Genomic DNA, 20,285 nt, shown 5'->3' on the forward strand with positions numbered 1-20,285 from the left:
AAAACAAACAAACAAACAAACAAACACGTGGTTTTCCCGGGGCCACCGGAGAGCGCAGGAGTCCAATTAAACCTGGGTATCTTTTAGTTTTTGTTTTGATTTGGCTTGGTTGGGATTTTTTGCTCGGCAGAGAGCTTGTGTTAGAAAATATTCCTAACATCTTGGAGGTCCCACGGAAATAGAAAATATTCCTAACAGAAGCCTGAGACGGAGTAGAAGGGCCGGGAACCTGTTGGAGAGAGGACACCTGGGAGAGGTGTTTGTGGGGGTAGGGGAGGTAGAAGCACCGACTCTGGAAACTAAAAAGAGCCCGCGTAAAGAAGACGTCACCGGAAGTGGGGTGTATTGTGCGGGGTCAGGAGGAGCGGCTCCAGGGAACGAGAACAGGAAATCGCGCCATTCCCTGTTGGACTCGGGGAGCCACGTGGTTCGGAACCGGGTGAGGAAGACCGCGCTGTGAGTTCAGGGACCTGAAAATTCCTCAGAGCCGCAGATGCCGGGGAATTTCCTGGGAAAGTCAGCAGCGCAGTGGGGGAACCGCAGCCCGGCAGCCCTGGAACCTCCCTGGTCAGAGGAGCTGCGGGGCTGGGACCCAGGAGGGAAGGGACCGGGGCTGTGCTCGCTGAGGCTGCTCAGAAGGACTCGGCTTTCAAAATTATGTTGTGAATATCTTTCGGTTGTCGATAAGGTTGAGATCCTATGAAGTGGGGTTTAATCGTGATTTTTTTTTTATCTTTTATGGTTGTCAGAATATTTTCACAAAATAATCTCGTAGAGCATCTGCAGTGTCTGTAGTTTGCAAACGCGTTCTCTTTCATACTGTAACAGTTACAAAGCTTCTGGTTTTTTAACTCCCGTAGTCCACTACTTCCCTACTGAAGAGTGGCCTGCAGCGCGAAGAATAGCAGCCCCCATAGGTGTTAGTGAAATGAGATACCCCTGTATATTTGATTAGATCGGAAAATAATACATTATAAGTCACCATAGTTATGGTTGTAAACATTAGCATTTCCTGAGATTTATACACTCTGTAGTAAAAACAAAATTCAGAAATCTGTCTTCATATGCTCAGCTGTCTTGAGTGAAAAATGAGGACACAACTGCTCCACCACGTGGTTATCATAGGTATGAGGGAGAAAATAGCCAGAGGCATCTGCGAGGGTCCAGAATGAACTGGTGCTTGAGAGAGGGGAGGGAGGGAAGAAAGAAAGGAAGGAGGGAAGGAAGACTGGACAGAGGTGGAGGTCAAGAGAGGAGCCTAGAGGCCAAGAGGTCACCTCAGCCATTTGACAAGGTCCAGGCAAGCCCAATATGCATGCTGTGGGAAGATGCTATTAGGCCATAGTATTTTTATAGACAGAAAACTACTTATAGATTAAAACAAAATCAGAAAGTACCTTTTGAGCTCTCTTTCTCCCTCTTTGTCTCTCGATCTTCCCTCCCCTTTACCCTTCTCTCAATAAACTCCACACTCAAAAAATAAAAAAAGAAAAGAAATTACCTTGATTAATTATGATTTTACACCTATATCAGAAAAATGCCTCCTTAGTTCAAGAAATACACTCTGCCCACGCACAAGAGCCTGAACTGTCCTTTTCTATTTCAGGGTTTGTTGACATTCAGTGCTCTGACTGTGGACTTGGAGGAGGAGTAGGAATGCCTAGATCCTGCTCGCGGGCACTTTTGCACAGGTCTCCTCTTGGAGAAGAGCAGAAGTCTGGATTCTGAAGATCAGGATAATTGCCTTAGTCTCCCTTGCTCCTCAGGGTTCCTGAAGAGGCTACTCTACACGTCTGTGAGCTGTGTGTGAATGAAGATTCACATCTCATAAAGTGATATCCTCAGAGACAGACACATTTTTGTGATATTTTCTCTCTTTATGTTTATCCTTCTGGCAGGTGTTATCATCTTTTTTCTTCCATTAAAAGTTCCAGGTTTTTTCTGAAGAATCTCTTTTTCAAATGCAAGTCTCACATTGTGAGTCAGTCCTGCTCACCTGTAAAGCAGAACAAAGGCCTGGATGGTGAAGAAAGGGGAGGCAGTAGCAAAGGATCCAGGTTTGTTACAGTGATTGAGGAAGGGGTGGGGTAGGTCTCATGGAACAGTAAAACCAGGACATAAATTTGCTTTTGGCAGATTCTATTACATTAATGATTATGGAAATTTTCACTGAGAATAATATTAGATGTGGTAGTATGGATTTCCCATTATTGGCTGTGTAGTAAGCAGTCAATTATTCTCTGTATTTGTTGAGTTATGGGTTTCTGAAATAGCTCTTCCCATTGAAGCCAAAGTTTCTTTGACCCAGGTTGAAAGCAGAACCAGGCTATGGGTGTGAACTGAGCCATTTGAAGGCAGAGTATTTGTATGTATAGCAGTTATCAGTACTGACTTCCTGTCTAGGGCCCGTGACTTTCCTTTTGTTCTTGTGCAGGTTCCTTGTACCATCCATGTATTTCCTTCTGTAGAGCTGGCCTCATACTGAACCAGAATAGCTTCTGGTACCCATGAAATAGTATTGCCCCTATGACAGTGGGTATGCCTTGCCTGACAGATTGGGATTACTTCACACGGGATCCAAATCTGGTTATGGCCCCCTGCCCCAGCCTGCTTAGCAGTTTCTGACAGTGTGACTGCTATGACCTGGGAGTTCAGGATATCTGCAGACAGGGTGAGTGGTCTGACCTGAGCTTCCTCAAAAAGATGCACTTGACTTCTGACTCTCCTATGTTGTTCTCTTTGAATTTTTCTGTCTTTCTTGAATTGTGTACACGCTGATGGCATTGTGCTGAGTTAGTCCTCATTCAAGAGGAGTAGTTCCAATTGTCCTTTTTTTGTAGTGTTTGGTTTAGCTTTGTGTCTGTTCATCTTTATTATGCTGAGTTATGTTCCTCCTGTTCTCATGTGCTTGAGAGCTTTTATACTTTTATGCTGCCACAGGGCTTTCTTGTATCTATTGACGTAATCATTCAAGTGGCCTGTGGGCCACGAGGGCCAGCGGGTCCCAGGCAGGGAGCCACACAGTGAGTGAGAGACAGAGACAGATAGGCATACCATGCAGAGAAAGTGGGTATTGGTTTAGTGGGTTATGAATGGAAAAAGAAACTGGAGAAGGGAGAAGAGCAGGGGAGGAATAGGGTGGGAGAGGGAGTGGGTGGGGCTTGTCTCCTAAAGAGACATGACAGACCATTACACTAGAGTCATGGTGGTGTGTGATGCTCTCCTCTATTAAGACACGTAAATTAAATTAGAGACCTTAACATGAGGAATTTGTAACAATGAATACCGCTTTGTATAGCTATTCTGCGTTCAGACCATCAGTGAGACTTGACCTTCCTGCTGCCACATTGGCCTTCAAATTTCACCTTAGAGTGAGTGTCTTGTTTCTTCAACTGACCCATAATACGTAATATATTCTGGCAATATGTGTTTTAGTTTTATAGTATAGGAGGTTGATAATTCTGTTTCCATTTCTTCAGTTCTGATTTGTGTATGACTTTCCATAGCATTCCATGAGGTAACACTGGTATTATTATCATGCATTTCAGTGTTCCCTTTCCAGCTCCAGTTCCAATGCATATGGATTCACTTTCTTAGTTTAGATTATGTGAACAATGCTTTGTCAGTACTTTAGTCTCTTCACAGAAACTAGTCTGTCGTGTTGAACCACTGTATTATCTTTGAGTCTCTATTTCATAAATTCTACATAATTTTACCAACATCTTCCTGCATAGTATTTCAGATTGACTTGTTCATCAGCTTGTAAACCCTCAGGTTCGTAATTATGGACAAATGTCTTTTATAACCAGTGCCTCTTGCTAACAAAAACTTGTCAATGTGTCTTTGTCACCCCCACTTCTGTGTGATTGTCTTTTTTATCAACTTTATTATTATCATTTATTTATTTATTTAGTTTTTTTTTTTTTTTTTCCCAGACAGGGTTTCTCTGTTTAACAGTTCTGGCCATCCTGGAATTTGCTTTGTAGACCAGGCTAGGCTCAAACCCACCTAGACCACCTGCCTCTGCCTCCCAAGTACTGGGATTAAAGGTGTACGCCACCATATCCGGCCTGTGTGATTGTCTTTCGTGACCTGCTCTCACTCTGACACACTAAAAAAGTATCTTCAATGCTCCATAAACTCTGTCTCACTGTTCCTTGATTTAAGTCTCTACAGTACCTAATTAAGAAACAATAAACCAAGTTCTAGAGAGGTGACTCAACTGTTAGGGCGCTTGTTCCTCTTACAGTTTCCAGGTTCAGTATTATGTACCTTCCTTGGGACTTAACAACCTCCTGGACCTCAGGTTCCAGAGGATATATTGTGCTTTTCTGGCTGCTGCAGGCTCTGCAAGCATGAGGTGCACAGACCTAAGTTCGGGCATAGACACCCATCCAAATAAAATTAAAATAAATAATCCTTAAAAGAAAATATAAGCAATCTGGAAGTAGTATATAAGGGTTCAAAATAAAATAACAGTATAGAAATGAACTTGGAGGTATCACTATTAGTGAGAGAGTAAATGTGGATCCTGGATATGTGGTGGGATTTCTGATACCTCATTTCAACAAGTTAAGAATGATCCCTATGTGTGATAAATAAATAACGTTTGGTTATGGACAGAGGTTTTATCATATTGGTTATGTAGTTAGGAACACAGAAGTAACTTCTGAAAGGATCCACCCTAATTGTACAGGATTTATAGTACAGGAAAATGCTGTCACCCAGCATTACAACAACAGAGAAGTCATCGATGGAAGAAAAGTGGTGCTACCAGAGGCCTTAGATCTCAGTTCTAACTGATCAGTCTGTTGTGATGTAGAAAGGTCACATTCCCACTCCAAATAGTTCATGATTACCAAACAGGACTCGGCAGTTTTTTGCATCAGTAAAATAAGTTGGATTAAGGACTGTGTGTTAATTGACACAGAACAAACTGTTCCATGCTGTTCATATATGAAATGTGCTGAAACCAAACACCTTGCGTGGCATTTTCACTGGCACACTAAGATCTGTGGTTTGCAGTTGAGCTTCTGAGATCCTGAAGTTCGTGCATGTTCCTCTCTCAGGAGAGTTAGCAGCATCTGGTGCTCTTTACTGGAACTTTTGATCTTGCAGCATTTCACCTTCATCTCTCCATTGCAGTCAAATTCCAGGTTGATGAGACATATCCCTTTTCTATTGCTATTCATGAGGTCCTCCTCCTTTCATTAGTTTAAAGATAATGAGTTCTTCATGTGTCCTCTGGTTTGCGCTGAATAGGATTAGTGGAGGCGTTGAGTCTCTTTCCTTCCTCTAAGTTGAGGATTTTCTCCTATTATCTTATATTGTAGCTTTCAGAGCTACATGTTGTTGTCTTTGTATTGCTTTTTTTTAAATATATTTTTTAAAGCCTATTTATTTTATTTTAGTTTTTTGATTCTAGGGTTTTTTCCAGATAGTCCTGGCTATCCTGGAACTTACTATGTAGACCAGTCTGTCTTTGAACTCAAAGAAATATGCTTGTGTCCATTTCCTGATTGCTGGGTCAAAGGTGTGTGCCACCACTGCCAGGCTGTCTTTGTATTGCTTTAATAGTCCTGCTATCCTGTGAATTTCTTGACCTCATTTTACTTGTTATTTTTCTTGATTAGCTCATTGACTGTCTTGTAAATTCCTCAAGGAATTTATAAATACCTGTACTTGGTTTCTGGAGACTTTAGTTTCTTTATATATCTTGATCTTTGAAAATTCTCTTGATTGTTGTTTGCATTTCATCATTTAGAAATTTGAGTCTCTTATTCCAAAATCATGGGAAAAAATTGAGCAATTCTGAGGTCATAGGAAAGAAACATAGGATACTTCTGCCCAGTGACTGGGTAAGATGTGTTGAGAATGAAGTTAGTAATAAGAGGCATCTGCTCTCCTTTTTATTTTTTTTTAATATTTATTTATTATGTATGCAATATTCTGTCTGCGTGTATGCCTGCAGGCCAGAAGAGGGCACCAGACCTCATTACAGATGGTTGTGTGCCACCATGTGGTTGCTGGGAATTGAACTCAGGACCTTTGGAAGAGCAGGCAATGCTCCTAACTGCTGAGCCATCTCTACCGCCCCGGCATCTGCTCTCCTATATTTACCCTAAAGTTATTCAATAAGAAATCATAGATTTTCTCAGTACCTGTCAAGATATAAGATGATACAAAATGTAACTGTGACATATGTGTATGCATATATACAGTAGATCTATAATTATGTAAACATAAAATCTATTATTCACACATGCAAAATCAATGCCTATTTCATGACCTGGAATTAACATGAGATAAACAATTACATAAGAAAAGAGAGTAGAGAGATGTCTCACAGTTCTACTTTCTCTTGAGAGTGTAAAGTTTCAATTCCGTAGAGGAAAATGGTAGCAGCCAGGGACTGAAAGACCTCAGAGTTGTCACAATGAATATTTATTGTCAACTTGATGTATTAAGAACTGCCTTTAGGCTAGAGAGATGACTCAGAGGCTAAAAGCACTTACTGCTCTTGCAACAGACCAGGATGCCATCTTAGCAGCCACATGGGCCATAGCCACTCAAAACCTCCAGATTTTGTGGATCTGATCCTCTCCTGACCTCCCTGGACTTCATAGGTGCAAGTGGTACATATATGCATACTTGCAGGTGTGTAGTTGGACCTCTTTGTTGGGTTAGAGAAGGCAACAATGCTGGACCTGATCTATCGGGGGACCAGCCTCAACAAAAATACCTCCTGCCAGAGTAGAGACGTGCCCTTCAATCAGTTTGTTCCTGTCCTCTTTGAGCTCTGGTGCTTGTTTCCTCTTTATGTACCTTGACTTTGTTGCAATGACTTTGACTGTATTTTGAGTTCTTTCTCTTGAATTTCATTCAAATTGCATTCCTTAGGGAGCACTGGTATTGCATAGGTGAACTACTGGTAGAGGGTTTCTCACAGTCTCTGCATATGTAAAGCTTCTCCCCTGTATGAACTGTCTGATGTATCCTAAGATGATGTTTCTGGATAAAGTCTTTGCAATATTTATTGCATTTGTAACTATTCTCTCCTGTATGAATATTCTGATGTTTTCTAATTCCTGAGCTGCAAATGAAGGATTTTCCATAATCAGTAAATTTGCAAGTCTCTCTTTAGCGTGGGTTCTGTAATGTCTTTTTTTTTTTTTTTTTTTTTTTTTTTTTTTGGTTTTTCGAGACAGGGTTTCTCCTGTAATGTCTTTTAACATCTGATGACTGAGAAGAGCACTTACCACCTTCTGGACATTTGTCAGGTTGTTTTCCACTTGCATATTGATTGTTATGTTCTTTGAGTCGTGACCAATGCAGGAAAGGCTACATTCTGTACATTTCTAAGGTTTCTCCTCTGTATGAGTTCCTTTATATCTACTAAGGTTTGGCTATATCTTGAAGCATTTTTTTATGCTTCTGGCATTGCTGTAGTTTCTTTCCTCTTTGGTTTTGTTTCAGGGTTGGTTAGAATCAAAAGATTTATCATTCTCTATATTTTTGAGTTTTTCCTTTCTAGTGTGGATTTGGAGGATTTGACTAAGGGTGGAACACAAATTTAAACATTTTACACAGTCTTTCTGTTTAGGTTGGATGTTTAATAGAAGCATCTCTGTGGTTGCTAGATCTGTACTTGTTGCAGTTTTCTGCAGTATCACTTTTGTTGTAAAGTGTACACTGGGAAGATTCATAAATCATTTTGCCAAGCTCATTACATTTACATGACTTCTCTTGAATATTCACATTCTGATGTACAGAATGTTTTGAGCTGCGATTCAGGACCTTCTTAAATTTAACACACATCTGATAGGTGTCTGGAAAATTAGGATGGTTAAGGATAATAGGGATTGATACATGAGTAACAGATTCAATATCTGATGTTTCCTTGGGAAAAGTAAGCTAGCAATTCTTTAGAATAAAGTTTATCAGCAGAGGCCTTTTGTGTTTCACAATCACTAAATGTAAGCTCAGAAGAACCTCCACTTAAAATGTAGGGAACGATAGCAGACTTTTCATTCTTAGCTAAACTTCACACCTTGCAGAAGGTCAGATAAGTTGATTGAACAAAAGCGAACTCGGAGAAAGGGTTCTCTGAAGGATCATATGAAGGAAATTTCTCCATTTTCTTGTGTATGCTTTTGAGACACAGTCATGACATGTAGCATTGATCAGCTATGAACTATTTAGCTAATGCCCTTTGACTCTTTTGCTCATCCTCCTCCTGCAATGAACCTCTTGCTTATACATGTTGCATGAGGCAAGTTCTCTTAATGGTCTACCCTGGCTGACCAGAGGTACCCATTGTTTGCCATTTCATCCTTACAGACACAGCTTTCAATATTCTGTTGTTGATTGCTTTGCATTGTCGGTAAGTTTGAGTTTCCATCATGTGGTTTTTACTTATCTTATGGTTGCCTGCTTATTGTCTCATAAAGTATAAGACAGGGTTCCTCTGTGTAGCCCTGGCCTTCTTGTAACTCGCTCTGTAGAGCAGGCTGGTTTCAAACACACAGAGAGCCGCCTGCCTCTACCTCCTCAGTGCTGGGATTAAAGGTATGCACCATCACTGTCTGACTGTAAAATAATTCTTAAGATAATCTAGTAGAGCATTTGCATTGTCTGTTGTTTGCAAACAATTTTCTCTTTGCTATTTTGGCAGTTCCAAAGGTCCTGGAATTTAAATTCATCCATGCCTTCTAACTCCCCTGTTTACCAATTGGCTAAGCAAGAGAGTGGCCTTTGCCTCTGTAATGCCTGCATTACTCTCTACGATACAGTTTGTGTTACTGTACCATTTGCAAGCTGGATAAGGGCCCGAAGATTAAAAGAACACACAAGAAACATGGGTCATTCCTGAGGAGATAATGTCAAATGCCATTTATTCAACTTTAGGAAATCCCTTATGTACCTAACTGCTTCACAATGAAATTCCCCCCAGGCAGGTAGGAAATTTACCAAGCCCAAAATGGAGTAAACAATGGCCCTATAGCTAACCGCCAGGGGGGCAGAGGGAGCACAGGAACAAGCAGGATGTTTACTGGAAATTGTAACAAGATGTCTGGCCAGAAACTGTCCTCAAGATGAACCCTAAGGGGAGAGGTAGACCTGTGGACCCTACAGCCTCTGTGACTGTGCATCCACAGAGAGTTTGAGGATAATAATCACATGACAAACCCATGTAGATATGATTAAACAGATATTATTTGGAGTGCCATACATGTGGTTATAAACTTTAAACAAATCTTTTATTCTCTGTTAATTTTACATCTGAGACATATACAGTCTAATATATAGAGCATTCAGAAATTTCTTTATATGCTGTCTACTTATGTTACCCCTTAGGTCCACGGAAGCCAAACATGCTTGCTGTTAGGTTATGTCACGCTTCACTACTTTCAAATTAGTAAACTCACTTTAGATGAAAACAAAATTGTAAAGCATCTTTTGAACATTCATGATCATTCTGTGTGAGAAAAGAATCTCTTCTGTTGAAGGAAAGCATTCTGCCCATGAACAATTCTCCAAAGTGGTTTTTTTTTTTTTTTTTTTTTTTTTTTTTTTTTTTTATTTCAGGATTTGTTGACACTCAGTGCTGTGACTGTGGACTTCTAGGAGGAGTGGGAATGCCTAGACCCTGCTCACAGGGCTGTTTGCAGAGATCTCCTGTTGCAGAACTGCAATAGTCTGGATTCTCTGATGGTGAGAATAGTTTTCATGCTGTCTGCTTTTCCTCCCCAGGGCTCTTGAGAAAACCACTCTGCATGTGTGTGAATGAGTCTCACATTTTTCATGATATTTTCTCTTTCTTTGATGTTTTTCTTTTGGACAGGTGTTAGTATCCTTAGTTTTTGTTCTTTGCAAAGTTCCAGGTGCTTTCTGAAGAATCTTTTCTCCTGTGCAGGATTCACATTGTCAGTTAGTCCGGCTCACCTGTGAAACAGAACCTAGAACCCTGGATGGAGAAGAGAGAGGAGATAGTAGCAAAGGATCCAGGTATGATAGAGGGATTGAGGAAGAGGTGAAGGGATGGGGAAGGGCTCAAGTGACTGTAGAGACAGGACATGAAATTGGTTTTGTCTCATTCTATTTTATCCTAAGTGATTCTAGAGAGTTCCCCTGAGAATAATCCCTAGATTCTCCTATTGTAGGAGTTTGAAGACTGTATGTAAATGCTAATATTCCAGCACAAATACAATTTTCTTTGACTTTGCTTGGGAGTTTATGCTGCCCCTCTACTATTATCATAACTGTTTGTAATTTTATACCAACATCAAGTGGTTTCATTATTACTGTTTCAATATGGTTTTTAGTTAGAACCATTGAAGCCTCTTGGTTTGTCCTGCACACAGAGTTTTCGGAGCATTTTGTCATTTCTTCAGGTTCTGTGTCTTTGAGGGTTAATTTCTCTATTTTCTAAAATAATGTCATCATGATTTTAATCAGAGTTGATTCATATCTCTGCACAATGTTAGTCTCTAGCTACATTGCTTTCCCTTTGATATCTTGTCTGTCTTTAACACTCAATGGTTTGTGTTACTTCAATTTTTACATATTTTGAAATTACCTCTGGGTTTGATCCTGCTCTCATAATTTATGAAGTCTTTGTGGTATCTCATAATTTTATAAATTTTAGGAAGATTTTTTTTACATTTACATAAACAAGAATACCTGAAAATTCTTGGTACATATTACTAGAATCTTTGCAGAAGGTCCTTTTATATTTTTTTCCATGTTTGAATGAGAACATGCCATCAACAAATCAATAGTCATACGTCTTGTATTCTTCTCTTCTATCTACTGTTGATGTCAGCATTCAGCATACTTTGTGAAGACACTTTTTTGGTTTATTGAGACAGGGTTTTTCTGTGTAACAGTTCTGGTTTTCCTGGAACTCACTTTGTAGACTAGGCTGGCCTCGAACTGACTGAGATACGCTTGCCACTGCCTCCTGAGTCCTGGATTTAAAGGTGTGCATCACCATTGCCCCACTGGGAAAACACTTTTTTTTTAAACATTGATCGTTACTAGGTTTGAAGACTTGTTCTGTTTTTAAGACGTGTCCATAGTAGAGTGTTGGCAGAGGCTACTCATACATTACTGGCTGCCCAAGACACAAATAATCACATAGAAACTGTATTAATTACAACACTGCTTGTCCTATTAGTTTATGCATATTTCTAACTAACTCTTACATCATCTTAAATCAGCCCATCTCGATCTGTGCATCACGATGAGGTTATGGCCTTCTGGCAAGGTTTCAGCGGGCTTTAGTGGGCACCTTTCTCCTTTGTCAGCTACATGGCGTCTCCCTGACTCTGCCTACTTCCTCCTCTATCTGCTTAGAATTCCCACCTTACTCTATTCTGCCCTGCCGTTGGCCAAAGCAGCTTTATTCATTAACCAATAATACTATCACATATACAGAAGGACATCCTGCATCATATCCTCTTTTCTGTCTAAATAAAAACAAAGATTTTAGCTTTAACATAGTAAAATTACATATACAAAAGTGTTATCAAGCAAGAATTATAGTTAGAATATTTCTTTGTGAATCTAAAGTTTCATAAAGTTTCATAGATAATTTATCTATTATCATAACTAAGGAAAATTATAAGTATCTGTCTTCAACTTTTCAAGACCCCAGAAGGATATGATACTACCTAAGGAACTGCATTGTAAGCAACTTCCAAGGTTCTAGATTTGGCAGAGACAGCTTGCGGCCTGGACAGTCATCCAAAATTCTTCTGTAACATTGGGGCATCCATCTTCAGACTACAGGCCCAAAGGATCCAGCACTTTACCATGAAGCAGGAAATTTGAAGATCTGTTCTGTCTTGTAATGACAGAGTTCATCAGTTAACTTTATTCTGTGTCATGCAGAATATCTGGCAGTTTCTTCTGTGAAACAGGAACCTTCGAGGACCATACTGCCATTTACAAAGTTCAGCAGTCACTTTTCTGTGGGTCCTGTATGTCTAATTCATATAGTATACCATCAAGCAGTCCAGGCAAGAGCAGTTTCTTGCCCAAATGGTTAGCCTTGTCACATTGAAGGCAAATTCCATAACGAGTTTCTTCAATGCCCATCAACCTCTCTGAAGTAATTGGTGCTACCAGAAGCAGACATGTCTCACTCTTCAGAAAAGTGTTCAGTTCTTAAAACATTTTAAATGTCATATTCCATAGGTCTTTGAAGTGTTGAAGATTATCTAATTGAAGTATATCTCTATATATTTAGAAAACCTAACTAACATGACTGCAAGCTTGACTATTATAGATGACTATCTATTAGCCTGTATTTCTCAATTATACATTACATTTTAAATAAGCTTCACAATCACAGTACCTTAATCAAGAGCAGAAATATACATATAACGAAATTGACCTTAAATTTGTATCAATAAGCCAAGATCTATACCATCTCTATATCATATCCCCCTTTAAATGAAAGCAAACATTTATAAACAATCATTTAGGGAATTTGGGCATTGTTCTCTCCAAACTCCTTACTTCTTTTTGTTGGGTGAAGTATTTTGGGGGGGTTCACGGAGACCTTTCAAGGAGTCTTTGTTCATCAAACTACATTAATCTGGAAGGAATCTATGGGTTCTCATCTTCTGTGGAAACAAAAGCAGAACCTCTTTTCCAAAATAACATGTCCTTAGACTCAAATTTTGAAATCAAGATACCTTTAAAATATATTTTTTGGTTTAGCTTAATAGCCCTCAGAATCAAATATCTCTCTGTAGTCAAAAAATTCAAAGAAAACACAATAATACACATAATCCAGATTCTCTATGTATATTCCATGCTTATGTGGCTTGTTTTTCTTTAATCTATGACTGTCTGTACTCTATCTCTTTAAAGTCTTTTGTTTTATTTTATAGAACCATTTACTTTTTTTTAAAGTAACTATTTCTTTTCCCAAGTCTACATACATTTATCCAACACTGTGATCCATTTAGAGGTCTTTTTTCTTTTATCTGAATCTGTCTTTATTGTGTGTCTGTAATAATTTTCTGACCAGGAAAGCTTTTTAAATGATAAGGAGCTTGGTCCCAGCATCCCTGAATGCTCTGCCTCTCTCAGGCTTTCAATATGGTGGAGGTAGCTCACCACCAGCTCTGGGTCTGCCTGGTGGGAGCTATCCTCACTCACCTCCTCTACTCTGGGTAGGATTGTGTAATAAATAAACCCTTTTTATCTAAGTAAAATCTAAATCTGCCATGCACTGCACTCAATGGCCTGGAAATGTCTCTCAATATGGCAGCAGGAATCCTCCATGCTCTCCTGCCTGTGCACTCCTAGCATACCACCTGCCCAGGCGAAAAGCTACTTTTCTCCTGACCCTGAGTGGGCACACAAGCACCCAGACTTAAAGTGGGTGCCAGATGTGGATGGATGCAATAACGTAATGGAGTATAATAAAGGGTTCTTTATTTAGGGGTTGACTCATAGATGCACAGTCCTCTGCATGACTGGAGAATAGGACCAGAATCCAGAAGCTGAGAGAGGGAGAGAGACAGAGACAGAGACAGAGAGAGGCAGTGCATTGTTGTCTCTTTTTAATAGTACAGGAGACCACACCCAAGTGGGCTGATATCTTCCCACACCAATGGAGCATGCTGATTTAGGAGACTGGGCATTTTCTGCTCTTATGTGGATGATTTCTCTGGAGGCCTGCTCGTCATTATTGGTTTTCTGTGCTGATCATGGTCATCCTTCTCAAGGGTGGATGTCGTGTTGAAGCTCCCTGCATCATTGTCTATTTATGTCCTACAATTTTGACGTTATTGCTTCATGTATTTGGTTAACTCTTTTGGGAAATGCATGTTGATCACATTCCTTTCTAGAAATGGACTATTGGTCATTTGTTAATATTTTCTGTTTTGTGTATTTACAGATGTGGCTTTTCCTGTTACGTATCATAATTATGACCTTCACATAATATCTTGAAAAAAATCTCTTTCACTCTTAGCTCTTTGTATTTTTACTTTTGAAGTAAATACTTTTATAGAAAGTATGCATTTTAGTTTTAGGATGTTTTCTCTTTTTCTTTTGAAACTGTATCCTAATTTCATGTTTAGTTTTGGGCATTTTAGACATACATTTCAAGAGATCAGTGAAGGAAAATATAAACACATGCTATTTTGTTAATTTTTTTCTTATGTTTCTTTCCCTTTTTCTGAGATTCTTTCCTTTTTTTTTTTTTTTTTTTTTTTGGTTTTTTCGAGACAGGGTTTCTCTGTTTCTTTAGAGCCTGACCTGTAACTCCCTTTGTAGACCAGGCTGGCCTCGAACTCACAGAGATCTGCCTGCCTCTGCCTCCCAAGTGCTGGGATTAAAGGCATGCGCCACCACCGCCCGGCTTGGAATACCAGTCTTATGAACAATATTTTGAGTACAAAATTTTTGAAAAGCTTTGTTAACATATCCGGAACCATTGTCCGTCTTTATTACCTTTGGGGTTTTTATGTATGAAGAGCATTTTAAGCAATGAGTTATTACATGCTTGGCAGCTTTGCCAGTTTGTGTTGTGGCCATCATGAATCCTGATCAATTGTCACATGTACATATCTCAAATTTTTAAACTCAGTAATGTGGGTCACATCCATTTGTCATATAGTTAGGAAGTAGTCCTTGGTGATTTACCCCCCAATGAGGCACACAGGTAGATACTGTGGGCATCTTTTATATTGTTTAATAATTTGACGAGCACCTTTTTTGATCAGCTTAAATTGTTTTCTTAAACTTAAGCTGTTTTGATGGTGTAAAGCATGTGACTGTTGTGCAAGTTTAATCTGAGATAGAACAATTATATTTGTAAGTTTATCAGCTAGAGCATTATCTTCAACTAACGGACCAGGAAGACTTGGCATGTGTTCTGATTTGTCCCACAAAATATGGTAACTTTTTACATTGTATGGCTTTTTGAATTTGCTGAAACGATATTTCAACTTGTTTATTGTTAGTTTCTATATATGGCATTGTTTTTAAGATTTGTAATGTATTATAAATATACTGCCTAACAGTATGTAGATTAAAAGCCTTATTAGCAAAATTCTTAAATATCAGAGCTACAGCTCACAGCTCCACTATTTGAGCTGAAGCTGGTTCTGTCTGTACCACGTGTCCTTTGTCATTGACTACATTGACTACATAAGCAGCTTTTCCATTAGATGAGCCATCAGTGAAAATCAACAACGCATCCTTTAAGGGATTTTTTGCTACTATTTTAGGAAAAATGAATGAATGCTGTTGAGTAAACTGTAGTAACTGGTCAGCTGGGAAAAGATTATTAATCTGACCTTGAAACTGAGCAAACGCAATTGCCCATAAATCACTATTTTGAAATAACCATTCAATTTGCTGCTTAGTATAAGGAACATTGATTACAGTTGGTTTTTTGCCAAAATATTTTCTAGATTCCATTTTGCTCTTTTGTGTTAAGCATGTTACTGTTTTAAAATAAGGATTTAATACTTTTACTGGTGGTGCAGGCAGATGCAGCTACAACAGTGGTCCATTCTTCCATAAGACTGCTGTAGGAGCCAGTCTTGTAGGAAATGCACATGCCTGTCACGTCTGGCTGTAATCGATAAAGCACATCTGCTGTTCCTGTCTAGCCTGCTCTATCTGTGTGAGAGTCTGGCAGCTTCTGAAAGCTGCCTGCTAGAATTTGAATCACTGTCTCCTTTAAGTATTTCATTTAGAGGCTCAAGGTCTCCTGTAGGAAACCTTAAATAAGGCCTTAGCCATTGTATGTTTCCTAACAACCTTTGAAAGTCATTAAGAGTTTTTGAATCATCCTTCCTAATTTCTATCTTTTGAGGCTTAATTTTTCTGGGGTATAACATGTGACCTAGATATTGAAAGGGTGGGTGCCTCTGTGCTTTCTCAGGACCAGTAATTAACCCTGCATGGCTTAGGCTCTGTTGCAACAATCCATATGTCTGTAGTGAAGTATCCTCATCTCTGTGAGCCAGCAGAATGTCATCTATGTAACGAATAACATAGACGTGTGGAAATTGATCTTTAACTCCTTGTATAGCTTCAGCTATGAATTTTTGGCATAAAGTAGTACTATTTAACATGCCCTGGGGTAAAACATTCCACTGATATCTCCTCATTGGTTCTCTGAAATTAACTGAAGGATTACTAAAAGCAAATCTTTGACAATCTTGTGGCGCTAAAGGAATGGTATAAAAACAATCTTTTAAGTCTAAGATAATTTTATGTGTGTCCTTTGGTATGGCTACTGGAGACGGCAGCCCTGGTTGTAATGCTTCCATTGGCTGCATGGTTGCATTAACCTCTCTTAAATCCTGAATTAATCTCCACTTTTCTGATTTTTTTTTAATAACAAAAATGGAGAGTTTCATGGAGAATTAGATGGTAAAATATGTCTACTATCCAGCTGTTCCTGCACTAACTGCTGGGCAGCTTGTAATTTTTCTTGTATTAGAGGCTACTGACTCACCCATACAGGTTCATCACTTTTCCATATTATCGGGTCTGCGTGGAGTGCAGGTCTTTCAGTGACCTCTCCTAAAAATACCCTAATCCTGCTCTAGAAGGTCTACTGTCCCATATTATTCTTGCCTAGGCCTCGATTAGGTAATAATCCTTGTGGAAACATCTGATTAGTAACAGCCATGCTGGGAGAGTATAAATATACTCCCATTCTGGACATAATATCTCTGTCCCATAAGTTCATAGGTAAATGAGGAATAATATACAGCTTAAAAGTTCCTTCATGGCCTTCCTCATCTTTCCAATGCAGTTCATTGTTACTCTGTTCAGGATTTCCAATCTGACCAATTCCTAGTAACTGTGTAATAGTCTCCATTTTTTGCCACTTAGAAGGCCATTGGCTGGCAGTTAACTGAAATATGCGTGTCAGTATCCAGGAAGCCAGAAAATCTTTTTCCATTTATAAACAAAGTGAGTTCTGGTCTCTGAGGACCTATGGTCTGTACCCAGAATGCATCAAGATGAACCAAATCCGTCTTCTCCTTTCTTTTCCTTTTTACTCTGATTATTGGTTTGCACAGCTGGAAGTAAGATTAATTGTGCAAGCCTCTGACCTGCCTTTACTACTGAAACTCCTTTAGGTGAATGAACCATCATCTTGATCTCTCCCTCAAAGTCAGCATCTATGACTCCAGGAGCCACTAAAATCCCTTGCATAGTTGAGCTACTTTTTCCTAGCAGTAATCCTACAGAGCCTTTTGGTAAAGGCCCATAGGTCCCTGTGGGGAGAGCTCTCATCCCCATCTCAGGCGTTATAACCGTGTATACGGCTGAACTGAGGTCAAGCCTTGCACTACCTGGTGTGGCTCTGAAAAGGTCCTGTATAGATCTCCTTGTGGGGGTGCAGATTGCTGGATTGCCCCATAAATTTGTTGCGGGGGCCTGAGGCTGGCCCCTGAATCCGTTTCCCGAAAGGGGATTTCCTAGATCATCTCTTTTTGATCTGTACTCGCTTGTCCAATGCTTTCCTCCTGTATCAACTGTACAATCCTGGTTCCCTGTTGGAGCCCATGTGGGTCCAACATAGATTCCCTAACCCCAGCTGAAACGGAGTCGCGAGGAATAAAACTGACACAGCTTACAAGGTCATCTTGGAAAAGGCCAGAATCCCTCTTTATTCTCGGAACATCTTATATCTACATTCAGTGGGGGAAAACACATTAGGCTGTCTCCTAGGCAACCAGGTGCCTGGGCTTAGGTCATGTCCGCATCTAGCAGTCAGGTAGGCCATGAATTAGCATCTCTATAAGACATCCTCTTAGTTACAAAAGGAAGGAAGCACCGAACCTCTAAACTTCTTGAGTCATCAGCTTTAGCCAACATCTCTCCTCAGGTAATCCACATTCTAACAAAAGAAACTAGGAGCATCCTGACTTTTGTTAAGGAAGCGACAGCTTGTCTGCAGAGCTATGTGACTAGCTCAGACCAGGCTAATGGCTACTGTGCCAAACCGAAATATGGGCCCACAGTTCCCTTCTAGTCCTAGGGCTTGCTCTTCTATCAGGACATTGTCTGACCTGATGTCCCATAAGACCACATCCAGACAGCCTTCAGGCATTCCTGTAGCTTGTGTTTTTCCTGGGGCCAGGTCTCCCTGCTGAGATAAGACATCATTAATTGTCTTTCCCTGCAAAGCAGCCGCTAATGCCATTCCTTGTGTATATGATTGGCCGATATCCGAGCAGATTCGGATATAATCTGCAATATTACCCTGTTTTTTAAAAGGTCTTATAGCCACCTTGCATATAGCATTGGCGTTCTCAAATGCTAACTGCTTAATTATTATCTGTGCTGCTTCTGAGTCTCCAATCAACCTATTAGATGCCTGCGTTAGTCTGGAAACAAAATCCTGAAATAATTCATCTGGTCCTTGTCTTATACTAGACAACTCCTCAGTCTGTTCTTTTGACGATGGAAGCTTATTCCAGGCCTTCTTGGCCGATGTACTGATCTGGACATAAGCTACCATATCATATTCTAACTGCTGATTTGCTCCCGTATAGGGTCCTTCACCTGCCAGCATCTCATATGAAATAGGAATCTGCTGAGTCCTGTTTCTCTCAGCTGTGGCCTGACATTGTTTCGTAATTTGGTTTCCCACAATAGATAGTCTCCTCCTGACAGGCAAGCCTTGGCTGTTTCCAATCCGCTGGTAGCAGAGCTTCTATCGCTGTATTTTCCTCCAGTGTCTGGGTAAAGGATGCCATGGCACCATATTGAGCACAAGTGGTTTTTAATTCTTTGAGTAACTTTTAAATGATATAGGGGTATGTATTCTAAGCAGATTTCCTTGCACATCTCTCTGCTCCATAACTGGGAACAATTGAAATCCTTGCACCTCTTCTCCTCTGCTAATGGCTTCTCTGATGCAAGCTTGTAGAGGCAATTTACTGCTATCATTATGTCTCTGTTTTACCTTTGGTGTACTCTGAGCCTGTGATTACTGTAGGAAGGCTATCGTTCTTCTGACAAGAATCCTGTATCTGCATAGTTTTTATCTCTGCGATAGCGAGGTTACCATCCTTTTCAAGCCTTTATTTATCTCTGAACCCTGTCCTCGTGTCTCTGTCTCTCAGCGCTGCTGTTTGCTAGTGAGAGGGATGAAAACTCCCTTTCAAGGCCTGAATCATTAGTCTCTGGCCTGTTGTAATCTCTCTGTTCTGAAAGCGTATCTAGCAACTCCTCATGTAGAGTGGATGGAACTATCTCCTCTTGGTCAGGACCTAAGTCCAACCTCTCCTGTATCAGCATCCAAAAATAAGGCGTATCTTCAGGGATGCTTTCTGGTCCATAATTACAATAATGTTGTTGGATTCTCATTTCTACTTCTTTCCGTACAGCTATGCTGAAGTCCTACGCTGTGAAAACCGAGGGCATATCTCCTCTATGAATTCTAAAAATTCCTGTATCTGATGCTGTTGTATTCTGTCTTTTAAAATATCTTCAATCAGCTGCATAGCCATTTGATTGCTTTCTCCTTGTCCCATATTTCTATATTTACAAGTTTTATTCCCGATATTACTATCCTGTTTTGTTATTTAAGCGCACTTTACCTACGCATCCACCGATTTTTTTTTTCTTTTTCTTTTTCTTGTGGGTTCCTCACGTCTGGTCACTTCTTCCTTGCTTTTTGGGGTGTGCGGATCAGCCTCACGTTCTCCTCCGTCCTTTGTTCGGTTTCCCTCGGGGGGTTCAGCGATCAGCATTCACGGTCTCTCTCGTTTTGTCCCTTCTCTGGCTTTTCATGGAGTTCGGTGGTCAGCACCATGTTCTTTTTCGTACTTCTTGTTCTTCCTCTGGCATTCATCTCGGGGTTCAGTCGTTAGCCCCATGTTGCCAGTGCCATTATGTTAGAGCCCGTGGGCCCCAATATAGATAACTATTTTCCCTAACTGGACTGGTATGGAGCCACAAGGAATCATCAGACACAGCTTACACGGTCATCACGGAAGAGGATCTCAGGGTTCTCTCCTTTTCCTGAAGATCTACCCGTGTTTATTATCAAACATCTCTTAATCCCCCTCCTCAACCGAGGTGGATACTTCATTAATAGTCCCTTTCCAGGGAACATGTGGCTAGGGACCGCACCTGCCATTAGGTCATCAGCTTCAACAAACACCTCTCCCCAGAGATCTACATTTATAGCAAAAAAAAGGAATAACACATCCTGGCTATTGTTATTGTCTGTAGGTGTATGTGACCACCTCAGGTGGGCCTATGGCTCCAGAGCCTGGCTG

At 40.2% G+C, this 20,285-nt stretch overlaps 1 protein-coding gene across 6 annotated transcripts in view; it reads left to right on the forward strand.

Annotated features, from left to right (window-relative positions):
- The first annotated feature begins 386 nt into the window (after positions 1-386).
- LOC130862634 (zinc finger protein 420-like) overlaps positions 387-20,285 on the forward strand; it is a 29,134-nt gene continuing 9,235 nt past the window's right edge. Inside the window, exons 1-5 of one of the 6 annotated variants that reach the window (XM_057752359.1) lie at positions 387-439; positions 1,607-1,795; positions 1,899-2,057; positions 9,589-9,714; positions 9,917-10,008. In XM_057752359.1, coding sequence (XP_057608342.1) covers positions 9,712-9,714; positions 9,917-10,008 — 95 coding nt within the window. In that variant the 5' untranslated portion in view covers positions 387-439; positions 1,607-1,795; positions 1,899-2,057; positions 9,589-9,711. Of the gene's footprint in view, positions 457-1,606; positions 2,058-2,626; positions 2,672-3,265; positions 3,372-9,588; positions 9,715-9,916; positions 10,009-20,285 lie in introns of those variants that run through there. The other 5 variants (XM_057752354.1, XM_057752348.1, XM_057752378.1 and 2 more) reach the window with 5 other exon arrangements.

Source organism: Chionomys nivalis, chromosome 2, assembly GCF_950005125.1.
Source record: "Chionomys nivalis chromosome 2, mChiNiv1.1, whole genome shotgun sequence".
In the NCBI taxonomy this organism is placed as follows: domain Eukaryota; kingdom Metazoa; phylum Chordata; class Mammalia; order Rodentia; family Cricetidae; genus Chionomys; species Chionomys nivalis.